This window comes from Gouania willdenowi, chromosome 4 (genome assembly GCF_900634775.1).
Source record: "Gouania willdenowi chromosome 4, fGouWil2.1, whole genome shotgun sequence".
NCBI classification, from domain to species: domain Eukaryota; kingdom Metazoa; phylum Chordata; class Actinopteri; order Blenniiformes; family Gobiesocidae; genus Gouania; species Gouania willdenowi.
Genome location: NC_041047.1, coordinates 10,622,648 through 10,646,392, shown reverse-complemented (window position 1 = coordinate 10,646,392; position 23,745 = coordinate 10,622,648). Strand labels below are relative to the sequence as shown.

Sequence of the window (23,745 nt, the reverse complement as noted above, 5' to 3'; positions counted from 1 at the left end):
TATCATCTAAAGTGCATTCATGTGATGGTTGTGTGTCACTTTAATGCTCTTAATTAAAAGAGATTATAAATTATGAGACAAAATTGACTTTTCTGATAATGAACACTTACATCAGTAAGTGGCACCAGGTTGTGTGTGGAAATAAAAAAAAAATGTCTGAATTTAAAGCAATTTAATCATAAATACATGAAATTTATTTTCTTGAAGCATAAGTGTTAAAGGGAAAAATATAAACAGGTGTGTATATACTTATGTATGTGTGTATTTGGACAGATGAATAGGGATGTTCCGATACAACTTTTTCATTTCCGACATGATACCGACATTACAGCCTTGCGTATCGGCCGATACAGATATTGATCCGATATCAGCATGAATCGTACATACTTTTCTGCCTTTTTTTTTTTGATAAAAAAATAATAATTACTTAGTGTGGAATGTTAGAAAAGGCTTGATCAAGTGATGTTACTCAGAGAACAATAGTTAGCAACAGTAGGTATGAGAAAAAAATGACCCATTTATTATTAACCAATTGGTTACATACATTTTAACCTTCAACATAATATCTACAGAATTATATAATTGAATAAAATAAATAAAAAATTAATTGATAAAAATAAAAAATCAGAAATTTTAAAATTTGATTTCGATATACAATATTAGTTTTCAGGCTGATATCGGACCGATATACGATATCGATATTGGATCGGGACATCCCTACAGATAAATGAATAGTGGAATACATAAATTGTATAATTATATAGATATAGATATATATATCAATGAATTATATCTCATTTTATTGTGTAAATATGTGTATATTATAAGAAGATGAATGTACAGAAATAAAGTATAGTACTAGATATTATATAAAGATCATATAAGTTTATACTTCCTCCCACTCCTTTTCAAACATGTACAGGCTTCACTTGCAGGATTTTGTGACCATTTATTCTCTTTTTGCTTTGTTTGATTTTTGATTTCTTAATTATTATTATTATTATTTTCTCATTGTGGTAAATATACTGCTGTTTGTGGTCATGTTCGAGATAAAAATTAAATTAAATCAAATCAAATCAAGAGCAGAGAAGTACAGAATAAAGAAAAGAAGATGGAAGGTGCAGTCGTAGCTTTAATCTGTTGAACTAAAACTGTGAACCTGCTGTTGAATAAGCAGTCGTGTGTATCACATCTTCCTGCTGTAGCTGAAGGTGTTGTTATTTTTACATTGTGTTACGAGATATGGGATCTAGGGTACGAAAATATCTTAGCTGATGTGTGCTAGTGTGAAGTAGCAGCTTTGTTAGGTTACCGTTATATATTTAGCTGTAGCTGTTGTGGGAACAGTGATAGTGCTCAATGGTAGTGACGCTGGTGTACTACACATTTAAAGGTATGCAAGGAGTTTAGACCTCTGGTTAAGTGTATTTGGTGAATGATATATACAGAGAATTACAATCTTGAGTAATGAGAGTGAAAGTTGTTTCATACCGTGTTTCACCTTTTGACGAATGCTCTACTCTTTGCTGACTGTGCATTTAATAAGGGGCCTCTTGGTAATGAGTGGATGACTCAGGGACAGACAGATGACCAGAGGAGGAAGAAGAAGGTGGAGTGATAAAAAAAAGAGAGCTGCAGATAGAAGGATGCAGAGGAAAGGCGATGTGGTGGGAGGAGGAGCAGAGTGCTTTCTGAAAGTGAGCCAAAGTGTTTTCACTGAGGTGACGAAGGTAAAACGACCCAAACTCAGTAACACACATCTACTGTTGGACTGACCTACATTTGGTTACATAGAAACATTAACCCAGAAAGCCTCTCTTCTTTAAGCATTCGCTTTGTACTGAGAGATGGCTTCTCTATGTGTTTTATTAGCTGTCTGTAGGTCTGACATCCACCACACTTGGAAATTCTTCATTTCACTAAGTGTTTTGGCTTCAGTGAGATCTGCACAGCAGAGGTGTTTTAAAAACCCACAATCACATACTTCATCCATCACATTATATGCACACTAAGCATTCCTGGTGCTTCATGAAAGAGCCTTGTTCACCTTTATCAGTCCCGTGTACAGGACCCATCTCTGTAGCACTCATGAGGGGGCATCAGCGGTTGAAGAGCACACTGTGGTGGTGATCAGGTTGGGAACGATGATGCTTCCACCTCCTCTCACCCAGCTCTCCTGCCTGCCCTAGGATTTCAAACCTTGAACCTCTCGTCACAAACCTACTTCTCTATCTTTTTGGGTTGTTGATTTACATTATTATTGATTTTGACTCCCAAGGCATTTTCCATTCTCAGTTTACGACTTCTAATGGAAGTTTTGTTTTAATCTTATTTTAGTATTTGTGGCTTTAGGTGACTACATTTGAAATGAGTCCCCACTGCTTTAGTTAGTTAAATAGACTTTTATGATGTTTATTTAACTGATTATTCTATTTACCATAGTGTTCCACTTCTTCACACTGATTTACCATTTATATCAAACTTTTGCCCACTGATTAAATGGAAATTGTTATTAATTTTAGTGTTTCTGATGAAAATGTCAATATTTGATAGTTTTGGTCATCCTGCGCGATCTATTACCCCCCCCCCCCCCCCCCCCCATTCATTGTTAAAATGAAAACTATGACATAAGATTTAACTCAATTCATGTTGTTTTTATGCTTTCCAATGCTTATAAGCAATGCACTTATTTCTTTAAAGTTATTTTAATGCAATATTAAGTTTGATGAAACGTAGAACCTGGCCACACTGCTTCCTGTTGTTTTGCCGAAACACGTCACATGTTTAGGTATAAACTTCTACATAATTCCCAAATGTGTTTTATCTCTCTCTTTGCTGACAAACCACACATCGACTCCACATTAACAAGGTTATTATGGCATATATTGCCCCTGTTTCTTAATCTTTAGATTAGAGTTTTTATATTTGGGTGGTAGAGCACAAATGGTATATTTTTGGTGAAATAAAAAACCAAAAGAGTCTCTTAAAGCCACTGCAGCTATCGGCTGTGATTAAAACATATTTGGTTTACGAAAGTACAAACAATTTATTCACACAGAAAAAGGACTTTAAGGTGGTGAGGCTTTACTCACTGATGCAATCTACCACTGTAGTGTTTGTACTTAACTGCAGTGCCACTCCAAGTGCATCGAGCACCATGATGGATTGATATTAGAAGCTCACCCATGCTTTATGCGTGTGTGTACGTGCACATGTCAGAGTGAGGTGAGCATAGTTGGCCAGTAGGGAACAGAGGGTGTGGCTGTGCATTAATACTGTGATTTCAGCACAAGGCCTCTGGGAAGGACAGAAAGAGAGACGAGAAGGATGATGGGATGAAAGGACGGGCGGTGGAATGGATGGAGGAGATGGATGAGGAGCAAAAGCAGGGGGACACAGGGAGGAGGAGGGAAAGGAGCGGGACGTGGAGGAGGAGTTGATAGGAAATGAGATGATGATGATGGCGAGCGGGAAGGTTAACATGTGAGGAGATGAAGGACAGACATGGGGCAAGCTTCGATTCTTCTCCTCTGAATAATACGATGTAAGCTAGGGCTGCTCGATTATAGAAAAAATTATAATCACGATCATAATTGAAATCAGGATTATTCAAACGATAATTTGTCAACCAAAAGTTATTTCTATTTTGTACAAAACTATGTAAAACATATTCTTTAAACATAAATACAATTCTTCAAACACTAAAATCAAGTATGTTCACTTGTGCACAAAACTAAAGATATATATTTTTTTAATATTATTTGAATGCAAATAATCCATGCAAACTCTATGAATGTTGTTTTTGTCGACTTTTTTTTACTGGACAGCTACCAGCAGCTTAAAGGTCACTCACTTATGCTTTGTTGGCAATATCCGGCATCTAATGGAGAAATCATCACAAACAAACTGAGATCAAAATGTTAAGCTGCCCAGACAAACTAGAGATGTTGTTCTCTTTGAGCCTCTGGTTCAAGTGAAGTGTTGTTGTTGTTGCAGTTTGCTGCGGGGTGCTGAAGAAATGGGACTGAGGAAGCCTGTGAAGCATGAGTTCGGAGGAGGAACGCGAAGCTTTTCTTGCGAGGAAGACTACATCTACGAGAACATCGAGAGCGAGATCTGCTTTTTCACGTCACAGGTCGGTGCGCGCGTACGTTTGTGTGTATCGCAGACGGGCATTCATACAGATTACAGACACGTGCAGATGCTTGAATAAAGACCAGGGTTGGTGTCAATTATAATTGACAATTAATTATGATGTATTTATGATTGTGATTTGCTTTTGTGATGCTTTTATGCTTTTTGAGATAACATTTCCTGAAAAACCTTGTCTGAATAAACAAAACCTTAGCGTGTATTTAAAAAAAAGAGAGAAAATTAACTTGCTGGAATTATATAGACGTTCATTCACTGTTGCTAACGCTGCTGCTCTGTTTGGTGACTGCAGGAGAGGCAAAGCATCATTAAATACTGGATGGACAATCTGCGTGCCAAGCATGGCGAGGTGCTCCATAATATCAACTTCCTTGAGGGCCAACCAATCAGTGAGCTGCATTCCTCATCCTCAAAATAGTTTTCATCTTTGAAGTCAGAGGCAGCTTTGGTTCAGTTTGTGATGGATTGTAGTCAACAGTTGTAGTTTTGACCAATAAAATCCTCCACTTTCCTCCCCCCAGTCCCTGAGCTGAGTGCCAGAGGTGTGATCCAGCAGGTTTTCCCTCTTCATGAGGAAAGGATCCTGAGTCAGCTGATGAAGTCCTGGGTTCAGGCTGTTTGTGAGAAACAACCCTTAGGTAAGCAGCAACGCTGGGCTCACACACACACTGTGTGTTTACTGTTTCCTGGTGATTGAATAAAGTGTTTTGTTGGTGAGACAAAAGAGAGCTCAGTGGTTGCCAACCTTTTTTGGATCGTGAGCCTATGTTATTATCAAGAATTTCTGGTGACCCAAAGACATTTTGTTTTTTCTAGAGTTAATTTTTGATCATGTTTGTTATATAGTTGCATGATACCCACTGGGCCTGAGCGGCAACTCTGCCGCGGCGGCGTCAGTGGCATCACTAATTTTGCTCAAAAAACCAAACTCTAAAAGTTCCATTTGGGGCTATTTTGGCTTTAAACAAGGCAGAGACAGTAAAGCAATAGGAGATCCACTGTGCAGGCGCTGTCACCAGCTATAGGAGCCAAAGGAGGGAACACATTGTTTGTTTTGGTTTTTTTTCCACACGGACTGAGTAATCTTTTTTTTTTAATTTAATTTAATGTTTTTTTCTTTTTACAGAGATTTTTACAAGTTATATACATACAAAGGAGGGATCACTTCCAATCCCAGAAAACACCAGTGCCGTCACCCAGAAAATGCATACAAATCTAGTTTTCTCAATGAATCAGTTCCTGTTTATTGTATTTTGCCCTCTATGGTCTATTATGTTGGAGAAGAAGCATTATTGTCAAAAAGTGTTTTTTTTTTTGTTTTTTTAAAGACTGGATTTGTTATCCAAGTTGATTATATTAGTTAAACAAATTGATTATTTTTTTAATTTCAACCATATAAATTCTAAATTCATTTATTAGTTTTTTTTTATTGCTTATGGTTTTTTGTTCATGTACTTTTATCATGCACCAAACAACACTATAAGTAATTAATAAGTATTGCTAACTTGTACATATACATTGCAGTTCATAAAAAATAATAATAATGAAAAAAAGGCTTCAGTATCGCGATTTTACCCGGACCGTGATACTTTGTCTGGTATAGTATCGTGGTTACTCATTTTGGTATCGTGACAACTCGTTTGTTGTACTGTACTACAAATACAGAGTATTTTTTACTGCATTTTAGTTTGACTAGATTTAAATTTGACAAAGTGAAAAGTGTAGAATGCAGTTTGTGTGTTGTTTTAATAGAAAAAAAATTATAATAATGATTTTATTTTAATGCAAGCACCACAGAATGAAACGCACTGACTATCCTCTGTCAGAATATCATAAGTCTAATATGTGTGAAGGTTTTTGAATCCTCAACCAAAGCATGGAGCTGGTATTTCATGAAACTCTGCCTACTTTAGGAGCCTACAGTAGTGGCTACCGTGCCTACAGTGCTGTGAGAGGAAAACACACTTTAAACCAATGATTCATATTGGTTTTTGAATGATCAGCACAGGGTTTAAATGCTTTAAATCCAGTGAACACATGCCAATTTAGAAGACATCTGATTTCTGCATTAAATGGAGTTCAGTATGCATAACCATTAGTTCCTGGCAAAATAAAAGATGGGCAAGCTTCACATTAAAATGTTTCTTATTTAATTCCTTTGATACTATGATCTGTTTTCCTGCTGAAAACAAATGTATTTGGGTAGGAAGAAGTGTTGCTATAATTGAACCTAGTCCAATATTTCATATTTTAGTCAAGGTATTGATGGTAAATTTGGCATATTTTGTTGTAAAAATGTAAGAGTGACTGCCCTCTACAGGTTGAAACCGGCTTTTAAAATTGGATTTTTTTATAGTGAGTATTGAGTAGGTAGTTAGCATGGCTTTAGTTAGATTGTCCTATAGAGATTTTATAGTGTAAACTGGGTGTGTCTTATCTGCTCCAGGAGCCCCCGCCCATAATCAAGGCGACTTAATTGTTTAATTACTCTTTAAGTCTGATTTCACTGAGTGTAATACCAGTTCTTGTCAATGACAGATGATATCTGTGACTACTTTGGGGTGAAGATTGCCATGTACTTTGCCTGGCTGGGTTTCTACACCACTTCCATGTTGTTTCCTGCTGTGATCGGCTTTGTGCTGTGGATGCTCACCGAGTCGGATCAGGTGAGTCCAAGTGTAGGAGCTCCAATATTCAGCTGAAAATAAAACAACCTTTAAAAAGCTGTGCTACATGTTTTGTGTTTTCTCAGACCAGCCGTGACATCTGCTGCGTTGTGTTTGCACTGTTCAATGTGGTCTGGGCCACTCTCTTCTTGGAGCGGTGGAAGAGGCGAGGGGCTGAGCTGGCGTATAAATGGGGAACACTGGATGCACAAGCTGAGTCCTTAGAGGAGCCACGGCCTCAGTTTAGGGTGAGAGAATCCAGTGTTCTGCTTCCTTCTTGTTTCTTGTCCTCTCGTGCAGTGGTTCTCAAACTTTTTTGGCTAAAGTACCCTCTTTCTCTTATTTCTGAATCCTTGTACTCCTTTTGACCACTACAACATTTTGCTTAGAAAATTATTTAAAAACAACTATAGAGCATGATGGAATGCACGAGTGATAACACACATTTTAAAGAATCTCATTTTGTAAATAAGTGGAAAGAAACAGTTGTTAGTGGTTCCCAACCTTTTTGGATTGTGACCCCATTAGAATATCAATATTTTTTTGCGACCCCAAAGGCATTTTTTTCTAGAAATAGTATTTGATCATGTTTGAGCTCAGGTATTTTTTTTTACTACATTTGAGTTGAGATAGATTAATATTTCACAAAGTTAAAATATAGAAATACAGTTGTTTAAAATTGTGTTTTTATTATTATTTTTTAAAAGAATAATTAAAAAAATGTAAAAAATCTTTTGAATTTTTCAGAAAAATCAGGCTAACCCACATGGGGTCCCGACCCCAAGGTTGAAAAACACTGATTTAGTGGCTCCTGAATAGATTTATTTTTATAGTTTTGATCATTTCCGTTCATCTTACGTCTGGGATGGAACCAAGACTGTCACTTTATTTGTTAATTTTCCACTCTCGCTCTCATGTACCCCCTGTGGTGCTACACGTACCCCCAAACTTTTTTGTGTGCTCCTCACTTTGAACGAAGGTGAACTTTCAAGCCCCACCTGCACCTAATGTTTTAAGTCAGCTATTAAAAGTTTGTTTGTTGTTCCGCTTCACTTAACATGCCAACCTCAATCAGTAAATTTTGCACTTCAGTTCCACATTACATTTTGTTCCCGGTCGACTATCTTATGCAGTCTAATAATTTATTGTTTTTTTAATTTCTGCTACATTTTCTGGTTTCTCATTATTACTTTCTTTATGTGTAGGCATTTAGTTTCGTGTTAATGATCTTTATTTTCAATGAAGAAAGGCATTTTAGAAGATTGTCATGAAATTAAAAATGCCACTCACTTTGAGAAGCACTGCTCTAGTGGGAGAATCGAATTAATTCTGTTTTTGTTGAAGTTGTTTGCGCTCTCATCCACAAGGCCTCATCATTTCAGAGAACACAACCAGCAAGCCTAGTTCTTTTTATCTCTCTTAGTTTTCCCACATTTACCAAGACATGTTGACTGAAAACCTGCAGAATTTCAGGAACTTTAGTGTTTTTTTTTCCCCCTGTTTGCCTGCAGGGAGTGAAGCGCTGCAGTCCAATAACTGGATGTGAGGAGTTTTACTATCCTCCGTGGCGGAGGCGTGTGTTCAGGTGGCTAGTGAGCCTACCAATCTGCATCCTCTGTCTCTGTTTTGTCTTCCTGGTTATGCTCATCTGCTTTGAGCTGCAGGTTAGTCGGCTGTTGATGTCGTTGTGTCCCGCTGCTGTTGTCGGCCGTGCATTTTGGGCTTAGTTACAATATGTGCTGCCTGATTTATTTCACTTCTTAACGCCATAACGTCTTTAGAAATTATCAGTAATGTACAGAAATGCAGTTGCATCAATGAATAGTTACTCGTGTAGCAGAGAATTCATTACGCCAATTCAAACCGCAGTTTCTGATATTAGGGCCTAGTAATAATAACTACACATTTACTGAGTTAACCGTCTTATACAAAGGCTTTGCCATGATACACATAGGTGATATACCTTTGGTTAATGCTCTATGGTGGAGGCACATATGAAAGAGAGGTTCATATATATACAGATATCAAATTATCATTAATAAATAGTTAATAACACAAACTAATAACTAAGGGCTTTATTAGAAGAAAGTAAAAACCAAAGCAGTAACACACATGATTATCAGCCAAACTATTAATCCAAATGTCACAAATCAACCTTTGACATACGCTTTCTAGTTTGCTAAACAATATTTAGAAAATGCTCAAAAACAATTGAAACTAAGAAAGCACTCAGAGAGCGCAGACCTCCGCCAATCAGCTCATTTCCACCCATATTGTGATTTCAACACAATCTTGTATTCCTACGATGAATTTATATACACTATTAGATTCATTGATAATCAAAACATACCTTTAGCATTTGAAATAATGATATTATTAGTTATTAAAATTTTGCAACCTTGTTACAGATCATGCTCTGTGAAGGCCAGTTATGTTTTTGTTATTTTTCTTTTAATTAGAACATTGATGACATCATTAGCAAACCGTGTTCTGAGAGAACCTATGACGTCATGAACATGAAATTCCATAGTGTGAATGGGAAAACGAATGGGATATATATTTTATATTTTCTTTTGGTAGCCAGAACATCACCAAAATGTTATCACCTGTTTCTTGTCTCATTTATCAGTTTTCCTCAAAATATCATTCAAATTCCTTCATAATTTTTCAAGTTATTTTGCTGACAGACAGACAGACATAAGGCTCACATTACGCTGTCATTATCTGTCATTTGCATGAATAAGGTGTCATGAAGTATGTAATTAAGTGTTGTTCACTAAATTATGACATCTTTCGCTAAATTATGACACCTTTGGAGCTATGTTGGCATTTTTTAAGGGTTATTACGCCTTATTCAGGCTAATCAATGTGGCCTGGTGGTTAAAGACAGCGGGCTTGTAATCGGATGGTCGCCAGTTCGAATATCACTGTGGGATGTTGAACAAGTCCTTTAACCCCCAACCACACCATGGCTGCCCACTCAAGGGATGGGTCAAATGCAGAGAACAAATTTTGTATATGTGTAAACATATATGACGATAAATAAAGGTGAAAGCCCCGATTCTCAAATGAGTATGTAGAATAAATATTTCAGAATAAAATGATCACATTAATAACATCTAGAAAATTGTTTACAAAAAAACAAACATAACTACACAAGCACTCGGAGAGCAAAAACCTCCGCCGAGTGATTTATTAAACCACAGTGCACTATTTTATTTCAATGGTGCCACTTTTTTTTTTTTTTAAGATTTGTCACAAATACATATGGAGTACAGCACGAGTACCGGGCGGGACATACACACAATGCACTTCCCTACCACTACTACATTACTCATAAGCCACCACGCTTAAAGGTGCCGGCTCAGGCACAGCTCACATCCACCCATATTGTGATTTCTACAATTGATATTTTCTCATTTTTGGTAATCCAGAACATCACCAAAACCTGACTCAGCACAACGTGCACGGCGCATTGCCTCACGTTTTTGTCCTCTCTTTGTACGATTGGTTTATCGGCATGTTAACATCTACAGGCTTATTTAGAACAGGCAATGTCAACATTAAACATATTCTAATGCTCTAATATAACAGTGTCACCACTGTATCGTCACTGATGACATCATCAACAGTGATGATGTCAGAATTTTAAAGAAGTTCCACAATGTGGATGGGAAAATTAATGGGATACACGTATATATATCTATATATTTTCTTTTGGTAGTGAGAACATCACCAAAATGTAACCACCTGTTCCTTCTCCCATTTATCTATTTTCCTGAAAATTTCATCCAAATCCGTTTCAAGTTATCTTGCTAACAGACAGAAAAACAGAGGTAACGATGAGCCATTGACATGTACGGCTCCGTATCTGTAAGCCACCACGGCATCCAACAGGTTTGTGAATATTATGCAGGAGGTAACACAATAAGGCTTCAATGCCATGTGAATTCTTTGATGGTGTCCTTTGAGTATGAGTTGCTGAAAAGATGGTATTAAAGATGGTAAGAAGATAGTCAGCGTTCCATAACCCTGCTGGGTTTGATATAAGTTTCTGCTTTGCCAGCCAATCACCTGATAATAGCATCATCGTAGCCCACAAATTGGATTGAAGGATTGACCAGTAGAGTGAGCTTTAGGCGAACACAGCTGCTTCACACCCTGAATGTTTGCTGTTCCTCTTTACAATTGGCAGTAAGAAACACATTTGTTTGTCTGCAGGAGTTTGTAATGGGGATCAAAGAAATGCCTCGACTTGCACGTTTCATCCCCAAAATCATGCTGGCTATCACTGTGACTGCATGTGACGAGGTGTACAGGAAAATTGCCTGCTGGCTCAACGACATGGGTAAGAGCGTCTGAACACATTCTAATTCTCCTGTCTTCTCTTCCAGACGGAAATCAGTACCTTCACAGCTCTTGGCACAATTAGTGTTTCTGTTTTCAATCTAATTAAAGGCTAATGTTGTTGTTTTTCCACAGAAAACTATAGACTCCAGAGTGCCTATGAGAAAAATCTCATCATCAAAATGGTTCTTGTAAGTGGTGGACGTAACGAAAACTACTGATTGGGTTTTACAGCATTTTTTACTGACATCGTTTTTCCTTCACTCTCAGTTTCAGTTTGTAAATTCCTACCTAAGCCTTTTTTACATTGGATTCTACCTCAAAGACATGGAGCGCCTGAAAGAGGTAAGAAAGCCTTTGCTTGCTTGTTCATTATCTCCAGTCTCTCCATCACGTCCTTTCAATCCCATCGTTAAAAGCTTTGCTCTTCCTCACACGTGTTTGATTTTGTTACCCATTCACCCACGCCATCCCTTCCGTTTGTCCATTTGTGGAAGATGCTGCTTGTGTTGTTTCTGGCACAAGGTCTGCAGCGGCAGGTCCGGGTCAATGTGCTGCCGTTCCTCTTCCTCAAGATCAGGATGCGTGCCGCCTCTGTTCCTTGGTGCTACATGGCTTTGCTCAGGTCCAAAGTATGACTCCCAGTGTGAGGTCAGATCTTCATTTCTGACCATGTCATTTGGCCATTTGCATGACTCAATGAAGATCAAGGCTGCCTTGAACAAAAACATGTTCTGTTTGATTGTCCGATGAAAGCTTGCTACTTCTGGTCAGGTTGTTGATGTGGTTTCAAGTATTTTCTAAAGGGTATGCAGTCTGTGGGCTTTGTAACTATATCTGATCACAATTCCTCAAAGACATCTCAAAAGTAAAACTCTTCTACGAAACTATAAATATTATCGTAGTGAAAGATAAGCCTGTTTTAGGGCAGATTATGCTGGTGAGCAATTTCAGTCAGACGCATTATGTATGGATCAAAGGTTTTCAGATTAAACTTGTTGACTCCATGAGTAGCAGGTCTTCTCCAGGCACTCCTGCTATGTAAAAGATTGAAAAGAAATGGACACATAATATAGTGTGTCGGGTCATCACGACATGATTTAGTGTGGAAGGCTAAAATGGAAATACAGTGCAGTGGGAATATTTTATCCTAATGTTGCATGTTTATCACAGTAGTACGGTAGTCACTGATTCATCATTTGGTTTTATAGCTGAGAACATAATCTGGTTTCAATCCCTAATTCATGACAACTAACACAGGACAATGGAGAAAAAAGGGTAACACTTTACTTTAAGTTTTATACATAAGACATTACGCTGTCATTATTATGACATGACACCTGTCATTAGCATGAATAAGGTGTCATGAAGGCTCTCATTAAGTGTCATTCGTCACCCTAACCACTAGATGCCTCCACCTAACCCAAAAAATGAGAACATAGCTCCAAAGGTGTCATAATTTAGCGAACAACACTTAATGACAGCCTTCATACTAATGACAGATAATGACAGCGAAATGTCAGCCTTATGTAAAAAGCGTATCCGTATGTATAAAACTTCAAGTAAAGCGTTACCGAAAAAAGTGTCTTGATTTTTCATTCAGGAACTCAAGAAAATAAAAAAAATTAAAGTGACATCGAAAGATAAAAAAGGGTATGTATATCTACTGAAAAAAAATTGCATAAAAAAAACCAACATTAAAGGTGCGGTAATATGCTATTTTTCTCTCTATTTGTTCTAAGAAACCCAACAACATAGTATTTCAGATTTATTTTCCCAAACTCCAGAGTTGCAGCCCTCTGAAAAGTGAATTTCTGAGCAGTTCTAAAAATGGGCTGTTTTGGGGCCTACTTATGCATATTCATAAGTAGGCGTGTCTGTAGATGCAGACTTTATGCCTTGCTCTTGTGAGGCAGATCAGTGATCACCGAGGCGATTTGGTTTTTGCTATCCACACACTATTGTTATTGTTTTCAGCCAAAAAATTGCGCATTACAGTAAAACACATGGCTATTTAAGTGGCTATTACGATTGTGAGTCTGTCTCAGTGCTTCAGGCTGTCTGTTTATCACAGCAGCAGCAGCAGCAACGGAGTAATTCAGCTGCTTCAAACCGGAGTGTTAAGATGCTCAGTCACTTTATTCTCCTCCTCAACTCATTTAACTACAGGAATAGTGCGTTTAAGGTGATAATAATTTGTTTTGTCCAACTGCTGCGTCGCATTGTTTCACAAACATGTCAGATGCGACGACGATTCTACGAGGCGATATAACGAGTACTAAAAATGGAACTGCTCCACTACACCGATGCTGCTCACTGCTCCTCAGGAAGGGGTTAAACGCAGAGAACCAATTTTGTGTATGTAGCTTTACATAATGACAATAAAGTATAATGTATATTCTATATTGAACCGCAGTGTTTGTTTTAGCTGTGAGCTAGTTTGAGAGGGAGGAGCTCACATTCTTCTAAATTTCCCCCATTGGGGGATCAATAAAGTTTTATCTTATCTTATAGCGTGGGAAGAGTGAGGATTGTCAGGAGGAGGAGTTTCCGCTCAATGATGTCAGCGAGCGGGGAAAATCCAACTCTCCTATTTAGAGCTGACTTTTTACAAAATGTGGAATAACAAGGGAGGGAGGAAAGAGAACTTTTTCAACTTTGGCCCTCTTAATGAGGCTAGAGGGATGTATATTGCTGTAGCAAAAGCATTATAAAGTTATTTTTTCATAATAATACTACTTTAAAACTGCCACCGATTGTTAAAAGTAAGAACAGATGACATATTGCTGCATAATTAGATTCGCTTCACAATAAGAGCTTAATTTGGTGCAGATAGGTTTTAGTGATTTTCGGACCTTAACTTCCAGTTGGAGGACAAAACTCCAAATCCTTTGAGATTTGGGGGAAATAGATTTAAAAGACTTGTTCTTTTTGGCAGAAAACATTTCCCTTAATGACTCAAACATTATCAAATGTTGATTGTTATAGTTCATAGAGACAGATATTTTTTTTATTTACATTTGAGATGTCTATTTGCACATTCTTCCCAGATTTTCCTTTTGTACAGCGGTGTCAAATCAGGATTTATGTGTAGATAATTTTTCTGTTGCTGGTCTCATCACTCGAACATTCTTACCGACTTTCAGTATCTGAGTCTCTCTCAGACTAATTGTCTCCTCACTGAACTAAATCCCTTTCCTCATTATTCCATGTCAGCATTTCCGAAAGCTGACAAACATTTACAGTTTGTTTATTAATTAGGCATTTCTGTTGTTTGAGCAGTTACAAAATGTGCCTGAAATGCTGAGCTGGCCGCTCCAGTCGAACACGTCAGGTTTAGTCCCTCCAGAGAAAGAAAATCACTCAATATGGACCAAAGGAGGAAAGAAAAGTACCTGGAGAAAACCTGTACTTAGTCATTGAGAACATGCAAACTGCTCAGAGAGACTTGGACCTGATATCAAATATTATAGCTGATATAAAACAGTACACCACAGCGCTACTGATTGTTTGAATTTGAAAGGAGCCTAAAGTGTTGGGGTTGATGAGTTGTTGACGTCTCTGCTTTGAACGGCCTTTGAATTTGGATTTGACTGGTTTTAATGGTCTGTGTATGATTGATAGAGCAAAGAATATGGCTGCTGTCCTTGTTTGTCTCCTCATCACTTGTTATGTGATGGGGCAGGGTTTGGGTCAATTACATTTTTCAGTTACAATTAAATTAAAATTAAATGACAATTTTTTTTTAATCCTCAGAAAGTCAATTCCAAATATGTTCTCATTTAAAAAAGTTATATTAAAATTAATCACAATTACTGAGCCTGAAATAAATAACCTAATAAAAGTTAACCCTCCTCTTGTGCTAGCTTTCTGTTTGAATCTCTTAAGATAATGGGTTCTAAATCAGCTGTACACTAATAACAAATATATATAATCTAACTTCATTCCTAGCGATTAGTTACCTTATTAGACTTCCAAATCAATGAAAATATAGGTTTCAATAATTTTGGTTTGGGCATCTGAGCCTTTTTTGTGTCACTGTAGCCCTTTATTTGATTTTTTTTAAATGGTAAAAGTGTTGTGAGACCCGAAACACCCAATTAACCCAGGATACAACACTGATGTGTCTAAGTTGCACTAAGAGTGTTTGTTAGAACTAGTTGATCTGGCCAAGCCACTGACCTCCGGGGAATAGGCTGGACAGCTGACAACTAGAAAGACAGTAACAGGGACAGAGAGGGTCAGCAACGCAAACTGCAGCCTTGTGAGGGGCCACCCATAAGCAAGCTACGGAAAACTCTACTGAATTATATCCCCAGGGGTGGCCGAGAGGGGGGGGAGAATGAGTACCCTAACAGGACGGACAAACAAGGAACAAACCATGCTAACGGAAAAACGACGACGAGTCTGTTCATGTCGCAAAGTTTGCAAGAACCATCATGGCCTGAAGATCCACCAGGCCAAAATGAAATGTTTGACGGGGAAGCAGGTGGAGCAGTGCACAGGTCCAGTACCTGGTGAGACGCAGGATGAGCCTGGCCAGGAGCCAACCCACAGGGTTGTGTGGCCTGCTGCCAACAAGGAAAGAGAGTGGCTCCAGTTTGACGAGGACCTGGATCAAGTCCTTGAAGCTACTGCAAAGGGAGGTGTAGACCAGAAATTGCGGATGATGGCTGCAATGATCATCAGCATTGGTGCCGAAAAGTTTGGCATAAAGAAACAGCCAACCAGAAGTCGAGGGGAGCAAAACAGAAGGGAGGTGAAGATAAGCCAACTTTGGCAGGAACTTAGACTGCTTGGGCGGCAGTTTATGCAGGCAAGGGAGGAGGAGAAGGCCGGGCTGGCAGAGCTTCACAGTATCCTGAGGAAAAATCTCACCACCCTTCGTCGAGCCAAGTGGCATAGGAAGAGGGGCAGGGAAAGGGCCAGGAAACGTGCAGCCTTCATCTCGAATCCTTTTGACTTCACCAAAAAGATCCTCGGGCAGAAAAGAAGTGGCCACCTTGCCTGTACTGAAGATGAGGTTAACAAGTACCTCAGTACCACTTATAGTGACAGTGCAAGAGAGGAAATTCTTGGGCCATGCAGGGCCTTGATAGCTCCGCCAGAATCCACCTCGGCATTTAACATCAAGGAGCCAACTTTGAAATAAGTTGAAGAGGTTGTCAAAGCTGCGAGAACCAGTTCACAACATCAGTCCCGGGCTGCAGATGGATCTGCAAGGACTTGAGCGTCTCATCAGCTGGGCACAGATGGACTTCAAGGCAGCCAAGTCCAGGTCCCTGGTTGTGTGGAGGGGGAAGGTCACAGACCAGTTTCTTTTCTCGATAGGAGGTGTCCGGATCCCATCTGTGGGAGAGAAGCCAGTCAAGAGCCTAGGCAAGATGTATGACTGCACCTTGAAGGACACTGATCAACAATAGAGGAGTTGGGAACCTGGCTAACAGCGGTGGATAAGTCAGGGCTTCCAGGCAAGTTTAAAGCCTGGATTTACCAATATGGCATCTTGCCACGACTCCTCTGGCCACTGTTGGTCTATGACGTGCCAATGACCACCGTCGAGTGTTTCGAGAGGACGGTCAGCTGTTTCCTCCAGAAGTGGTTGGGCTTACCACAAAGTCTCAGTAGCATTGTACGGTAGGAACAACAAACTAAAACTGCCCTTCAGTAGTCTGAAGGACTGAGGAGTTTATGGTTACCCGAGCAAGAGAGGTGCTGCTGTATAGGGACTCCAGCGATATAAAAGTCTCCTCGGCAGGCATAGAAGTGAGAACCGGTAGGAAATGGAAGGCTCATGAGGCAGTCAACCAGGCTCAGGCACAGTTGCGACACAGCGAGCTGATGGGAACAGTGGCATTAGGACGGGCAGGTCTCAGAAGCAATTCAAGACCTCAATACAACAAGTCCCAGGGAAAGGAAAGGCGTCAGCTGATCCAGGAGGAGGTCCGAGTGGAGGTGGAGGAAGCCCGCTACGGTAGGACAGTGGGGATGCGGCAGCAGGGTGCATGGACCCAATGTGATGAGGCAGCTGACTGGAAGATCTCGTGGACAGGGCTATGGAGATCTGAGCCACACTGGATCAAGTTCCTCATACAGTTGGTGTATGATGTACTCCCAAGTCAGTCCAATCTCTTCCGCTGGGGCTTGGCCGAGATCCCACTGTGCCCTCTCTGTCAGAAAGCTGGATCACTGGAGCACATCCTGAGCTGCTGCCCACGGGCTCTTGGAGACGGACGTTACCGCTGGCGCCATGACCAATGCTAGAGGTCATCAACACAGGGATCTCCACCAGCAAATACCAACAACCAACAAGGCAGTCCATCACCTTTGTTAGGGCTGGGGAGAAGCCACAGCAGCACAGGAGTCAAGCAACAGCTCGGGACTGGCAGCTAAAGGTCGACCTAGGGAAACAGCTCAAGTTCCCAGAAAACATTGCGGTAACCACACTCAGGCCAGACATAATCCTGGTGTCTAAAACAACGAGGCAAGTGGTCCTGCTGGAGCTGACTGTTCCCTGGGAAGACCGGATGGAGGAGGCCTTTGAGAGGAAAAGGCCAAGTATGAGGAACTGGCTGGCGAATGCCGAAGCAGGGGATGGAGGACCCGATGCATCCCCGTCGAGGTTGAGTGCAGAGGGTTTGTCGGCCAGTCTCTCATCAGGGCACTCAAGATGTTGGGAATGAAGGGACTACAGAGCATGAAAGCCATCAGAGACATCACTGACGCGACAGAAAAGGCATCAAGATGGCTGTGGATCAAGCGGGGGGATCCGTGGGCCACATACGCTACTAAGGCACAAGCCGAGGCCTGATCAACCTTCGCTGGGTCACCTGGGCGAGGGTGTCTGTTGTGAAACCCGAGACACCCAATGAACCCAGGATACAACACTGATGTGTCTAAGTTGCACTAAGAGTGTTTGTTGGAACTGAGAAAGCTTGATATGACACATATTTTAATAATTGTTACCTGTATATGTGTAGAAGTGTACATAGAACTGTCACTTAATCCCCCTATTTTGCTTAAATTACACTTTTTATAGAACTTTTATGACAATTACACTCAATTATATGAACTCAATTATAATTTAATTATGATCACAACAGCAACAGATATTTTTTAATTAGAATTACAATTATAGGTACATTAAATTGTAATTAATCATGAAATACACAATCACAATTATAATTGACCCCAACCCTGCTATGAGGTGTTAAGCGTGTTAAATGTGTGTTATTTTGTGGTATGTGAATGATTCTGATTGGTTCTTTTCTTGTGGTTTCACCATCACAATCAGTTTTTGCTTTGCTCTGCCTCCAGTTTCTGTCCTGATCTGATAGTTCTTTGTCCGCATTAGTCAAACTGTGCATTCAAAACAATTTCTTCCGTTTTCAAAACTGGATCATGTTTTTTTTTTTTTACCGTTTTTTGAATGCCGTCCTCTCTCCTTGTCAGATGCTTGCCACTCTACTCATCATACGCCAGTTCCATCAAAATGTGAAGGAGGTGCTGCAGCCTTATCTGTATGAGCGCCACAGGCTGGGAGAGCTCACGCTCAGAGCTGTGTGGGACCTGTTGCTCTCAGCTTTGCCTAAATATGCCCGACTGGCAGCCGGTAAAGACCAGGACTGTCCCACGGAGCAGGATATCACCGGCCACGAGCTCAGAGGAACCAGGCTTGGACTGGGGCAGCCACTGCGAAGGTGAGCTTCATCAAAATGACTGAAGGAATTAGAAACCTTTGATGATTTTACATTCCGCTCACAATGCATCATGGGTCGGTTGAGTATGACTAGTGTGCCCACTGTGCATACTTAAAAAAATGTCCCAATATAGTATACATTTGAGTATTTCTCGCGTACTCAGTCTTTCCATACTCTAATTTTGATGTCAGACTTGGTCCGTTAGTATGCGATTTTGAATATACAAGAACATACAAGATATTCTGTCAATCACTTCCAAAAACCTTAAAAAAACATTGAATGTAAGAAAAGGTATTATGGCCTATATCATTTTAAATATTAATTTTAGGTAATTTGATTACTGTGACAGACATTTATCACTATACCCAGTATGTTTAAATGGGTATTTACTAATTGAGTAATACAAAAAAAAAAAACCTGAAAATAACATTAGTTTGTAGGAGACTCTGAATCATGTTTAAATACTGTGTAAGTTTTAATAATAGTAATAATAATAATAATAATAATAAATCAGTTTTATTTATAAAGCACTTTTCAGACAAAGAAAATGCAGCTCAAGGTGCTTAATGTTTTAAGGGTGCCTGTAAGTTGAGATTTATCTTGCCTCAACTTACAAATCAGGATAAGTGGATATTAAAGATTGATGTGTTTTACATGTAATGAATAGTTTACTTATTACTTGCTTGATATGTGTCAGAAGAATTCACTTAAAAGGAGCTGAGAGTCTTGGTGTCCCTGTGAAGTTCAGATAAAAAGCCTTGCTAAAGCAACACTCTTGTTATTATTTCTATCATCACAGAATCAAATTCTGTCTTACCTGCTCCAAACAAACTCAGATTGGGTGGCCAACACATGCTCTTTTTAATTCCTTTTCCTCTCAGGGAGAAGAAATGTTTGAATGGGGGCTGTGGAGTGCCTGATGATGAGGAGGGAGGAGAGCGGGATGAAGCTGACAGTGGGAGGTTTAGTGAAGGGGAAACGGAGGAGGAAAGTTTGATGGACTGTGGTCTGAAGCTGAGGAAAGTCAGCTTCATTGAGAAGGTGTGTGTAGCATGTGCTCATATACAGTATATAAGCTGTCAGCAACAAAAAATAGTAAATAATTTGATGTGTTTGATTGATTGAAGGTGGACAGAAGGATATCCTGCAGTGTTCCCCCGATGGAAAACAGCTTTATGGAGGAGGGGAGTCCCACCATGGTGGAGAAAGGAATGGATGCCTCCCCGTTGTTTGAGATGTGCGATGATGACGATGATAACGGCATTCACGATGTGAAGGACTCCAGCGGAGGTGGGACTGACGGCGCAGCGGCGGCTCCTGCTGTCAGCACTGCTGCTGCTGCTTCTTCCAGCTCTGAGAGCAACGCGTCGCTGCGGCACAGACGGAGGGGGCGGAGCTCCGAGAGGATTGAGCTGAAAACCAAACGAGAGTCATGGATCAATCCTCCAGAGCAGAGAGAGTGTGTTACACTCACTCAGGCTGAGATGGAGAGCTGCATGCAAACGTACACGGTAACAATAACCGTTGATTTACCTCCATTAAAGGGATTCTCCACTGTTCTTACAATGTGGCCTAAAACATTTGAAATGTATTTATTAGAAGATATATGCCTTACAAAATGGATTGTTTTGTGCCATATTTATTTTAATAACTTTTAAAAATGGGACTACTTTACAGTTTTAAAACATCTTGAAATCACGTGATTAATGATGTCACACCACCCCCATTTGCCTGTAAACATCCCATTGTTGGTTAGCAGCTTTTTCATTCAAAATGACAACCTGTGCTGCTTTTGGTTGTTCTAAATCACCGATCCTAAACTGGTGGGTTGGGACCCAAAAGTGGGTCGTGGACCTGTACTGGGCGGGTCTTGGGCAGCTTGTCACAAATAGAGAAATACTTAATGTCTCTAATTGTTGGACTTGAAAGAAACCTTACTTATGACAGGTATGCTGTGAAATTTATGTTGCACACTAAAATATATAGATTTATGTTTTCAAGAGCTGTTTTTGTAAAAAATAAATTTTATTGGTCTAAAAAAAGTGGGTCTCGATTTAATTACCGTGGCAAAATGTGGGTCCCAGGGTGAGACCAGTTGAAAACCCATGCTCTAAATAATCAGGAAAAGTTAAAAATGTCAATGTAACCCTCTTTTGTTTACCGAAAGACTAAAAATAGTTGTGACCCAAAAAATAATTTATGACCGCAGGGAGTGACAGTTCCAACTCTGCAGTCTCTTAGTATGAATGAAGTATAAAATGAAGCAGAGAAGAAGAGCTCTCCTAAGGGACCTTTTGTCTCGATTAAACGGTGCACAAACACAAACCCTGAGAATAGAAGTTCCATCACAGATCTTCTAAGTACATTTCAAAGGATTTAGGCCCCATTTGTAAAAACAGTGGAGGATCCCTTTAAATCTGACTGATGTATATTAGTTTTAATAGCTTCAATCTGTGTCATTTTTGTGTAACTTCATGTTCAGATATTCAATCTAAATCCGAATCAGAAAGGAATTTATTCACCAGGTACAGTTTAAAACAGCACAAGGAATTTAACTTGGCAGTTGGTTTGAAGAACATGCGCACCAACACACCGAGGCAGCCATCTGTGACGCCATCATGTTTAGATGAAAAATGGAAAACAAGAGGAAAGGAAATGAGAAAAAAGGCAGGTCCTAAACTATGTTCCCTTAAGGGAGCACAGGTGAGGGTTGAGGGTTCGGGGTGGAAAAAAGGATTGCAGCCAGCCGCTGGGGGGGCGCGCACATGCAGCCTCTTACAGGCACCTCGCTCGCCCCTCCTGCTGCCACTACGTGGGAGGGAGGGGAGACGGTGGGTCAAAGAAGGCGTTGAAACATGATCCTTATCGCTTCATTATGTACAGTTCAGCCCATCGCAGATGACGTGAAACAACCTTGGGTAGATCTGATTCAGACACGAACATCCTGGAGAATAGACAGATAAGCTGCCCTTGAACGGCTGGCTTGTGGGGAGCCAATGAAGATAATGATTTGTTTTCGGTCAGGCTAAGCACAATTTTCCATCAGCCTTGGGGTCCATCTCTCAAGCAGTAAATCCATTATGGCGGCCTTATCTGCAAAGCTGAGCTGTTAACTTCTCCAAGTTAGATTCCATCCCACGTAGATGTTCCAAAGTAGCATCTTGCTTATTTTTTAGTTTGTTTATCGCATGTGTCTGCACAGTCCATCAGAAATCTGGCAGCCTTCCCAAAACAGCTGCTGACGTAATCCGGACTTGGCGATAGGTCAGAATACTGCCAGCTCCAATCAGCAGCATATCTACTATCATAATTCCAATTATGTTGACGTCTTCAATGTCCTCAACGGAAAGGATAGACAGACACATGATCCTTCACCTCTCCCAGGAGTCCATTGTGTATCCTGCCGGCAACGGTCCATCCGGACAGGCGGGCTCACCTCTGCCCGTTCTTTTTGTCGAAAACATTTGGTCGATTGCATTGTGAGATGTAGAGAGAGGCTCCTATTAGATTCTGACAAAAAGACAGCACAAGTCAAAGCAAGCAGCAGCAGGGGCAGATAAGGGCAGGGAGGGAGCAGAGAAAAAGCGTCCGCCTTCGTTGAGAGCAAGAAGAGAGAGAAAAAAAGAAATGTCTCGTTTTCACATAAGCACTACAACTCATGCTGGTGTCTACAGGTACTTATTTTGTGCCTCTCAGGACACTTTTCAGGACTACCAGGAGATGTTTGTCCAGTTTGGCTACGTGGTGCTCTTCTCCTCAGCCTTTCCTCTGGCTGCCATGTGTGCACTCATCAACAACATCATTGAGATCCGCAGCGATGCCTTCAAGCTCTGCACGGGCCTTCAGAGGCCCTTTGGTGTGCGAGTGGAAAGCATTGGGCAGTGGCAGGTCAGACAAACACGAGCAGAAACGCTATCTGCTTTTCTAGTTCATTTTTGTTTGTGCTACTTTAAAGTAAAAAGCTACAGTCATGGACAAAAGTATTGATGTCCCTGGAATTTTTCCAGAAATTACACCATTTCTTCTGAAAACAGTTGCAATTACAAATGTTTTTGGTATACACGTGTTTATTATCCCCGGCCACAAACTGTGGAAGGGGGATATAGGTTTGAGCTCCGTTCACTCGACCGTCCGTCCTTCCGTGTTAAAGAAGACAGCTTTTTTTAGAAACTGTTTAAGACAGGATAACCTAACTGGGTGTGTGGCTTGAGGCTGTCAATACCTTGATGCAGTTCGAAAATGAGAAGAGCGCAATTATTTTTACCGGAGTTATTGCTCTTGTTCTGTTTCTTGGACTCTGTTCAAGGTGTCTTCAAAGGGGACAGCTTTTCTTACAAAGTAAGTAATTTTATTTTCTGATGTGATAGTATTTTCTTGTGTACTGTATCAAAGTTCTTAGATTTAGGACCTTTAGGAAAAGGTTGAGAGTTATAATGACAACCAATCTGGCAGTGGAGGTTGACTGTTTTCTTTATTTGCATTGAAAAAACACAAAAAAAAACTGTAGATAAAAGCCAAAATGTAAATGATTTTACACAAAATAAAAAAAAATGGACCAGACAAAATTGTTGACACCCTTTTAAAATTGTGGATAAATCATTTTATTTCAAGCATGTGATGCTCACTTAAACTCACCTGTGGCAAGTAACAGGTGTTGGAAATATAGAAATCACACCTGAAGCCAGTTACAGTATAAAAGTTGACTCAACCTTTGTGTTGTGTGTCCGACCAAGCATGGAGAAGAGAAAGAAGAACCGAGAACTGTGTGAGGACTTAGGAAGCAAAATTATGGAAAACTATGAATAATCTGAAGGTTACAAGCCCATCTCCAGATATTTCCAAGTTCCTTTGTCCACTGTGTATAATATCAATAGACGTTT

The 23,745-nt window shown here is 40.0% G+C and overlaps 1 protein-coding gene across 3 annotated transcripts in view; it reads left to right on the top strand.

Moving 5' to 3' along the window:
* The window catches only part of ano8b (anoctamin 8b), a 62,314-nt gene that overhangs the window by 30,717 nt on the left and 7,852 nt on the right, over positions 1-23,745 (top strand). Inside the window, exons 1-15 of one of the 3 annotated variants that reach the window (XM_028445577.1) lie at positions 1,589-1,730; positions 3,997-4,135; positions 4,445-4,541; positions 4,674-4,790; positions 6,691-6,818; positions 6,905-7,066; positions 8,330-8,482; positions 11,040-11,166; positions 11,301-11,356; positions 11,436-11,510; positions 11,663-11,797; positions 18,618-18,865; positions 19,747-19,906; positions 19,993-20,376; positions 22,562-22,753. In XM_028445577.1, coding sequence (XP_028301378.1) covers positions 4,019-4,135; positions 4,445-4,541; positions 4,674-4,790; positions 6,691-6,818; positions 6,905-7,066; positions 8,330-8,482; positions 11,040-11,166; positions 11,301-11,356; positions 11,436-11,510; positions 11,663-11,797; positions 18,618-18,865; positions 19,747-19,906; positions 19,993-20,376; positions 22,562-22,753 — 2,151 coding nt within the window. In that variant the 5' untranslated portion in view covers positions 1,589-1,730; positions 3,997-4,018. Of the gene's footprint in view, positions 1-1,588; positions 1,731-3,996; positions 4,136-4,444; positions 4,542-4,673; positions 4,791-6,690; positions 6,819-6,904; positions 7,067-8,329; positions 8,483-11,039; positions 11,167-11,300; positions 11,357-11,435; positions 11,511-11,662; positions 11,798-18,617; positions 18,866-19,746; positions 19,907-19,992; positions 20,377-22,561; positions 22,754-23,745 lie in introns of those variants that run through there. The other 2 variants (XM_028445575.1, XM_028445576.1) reach the window with 2 other exon arrangements.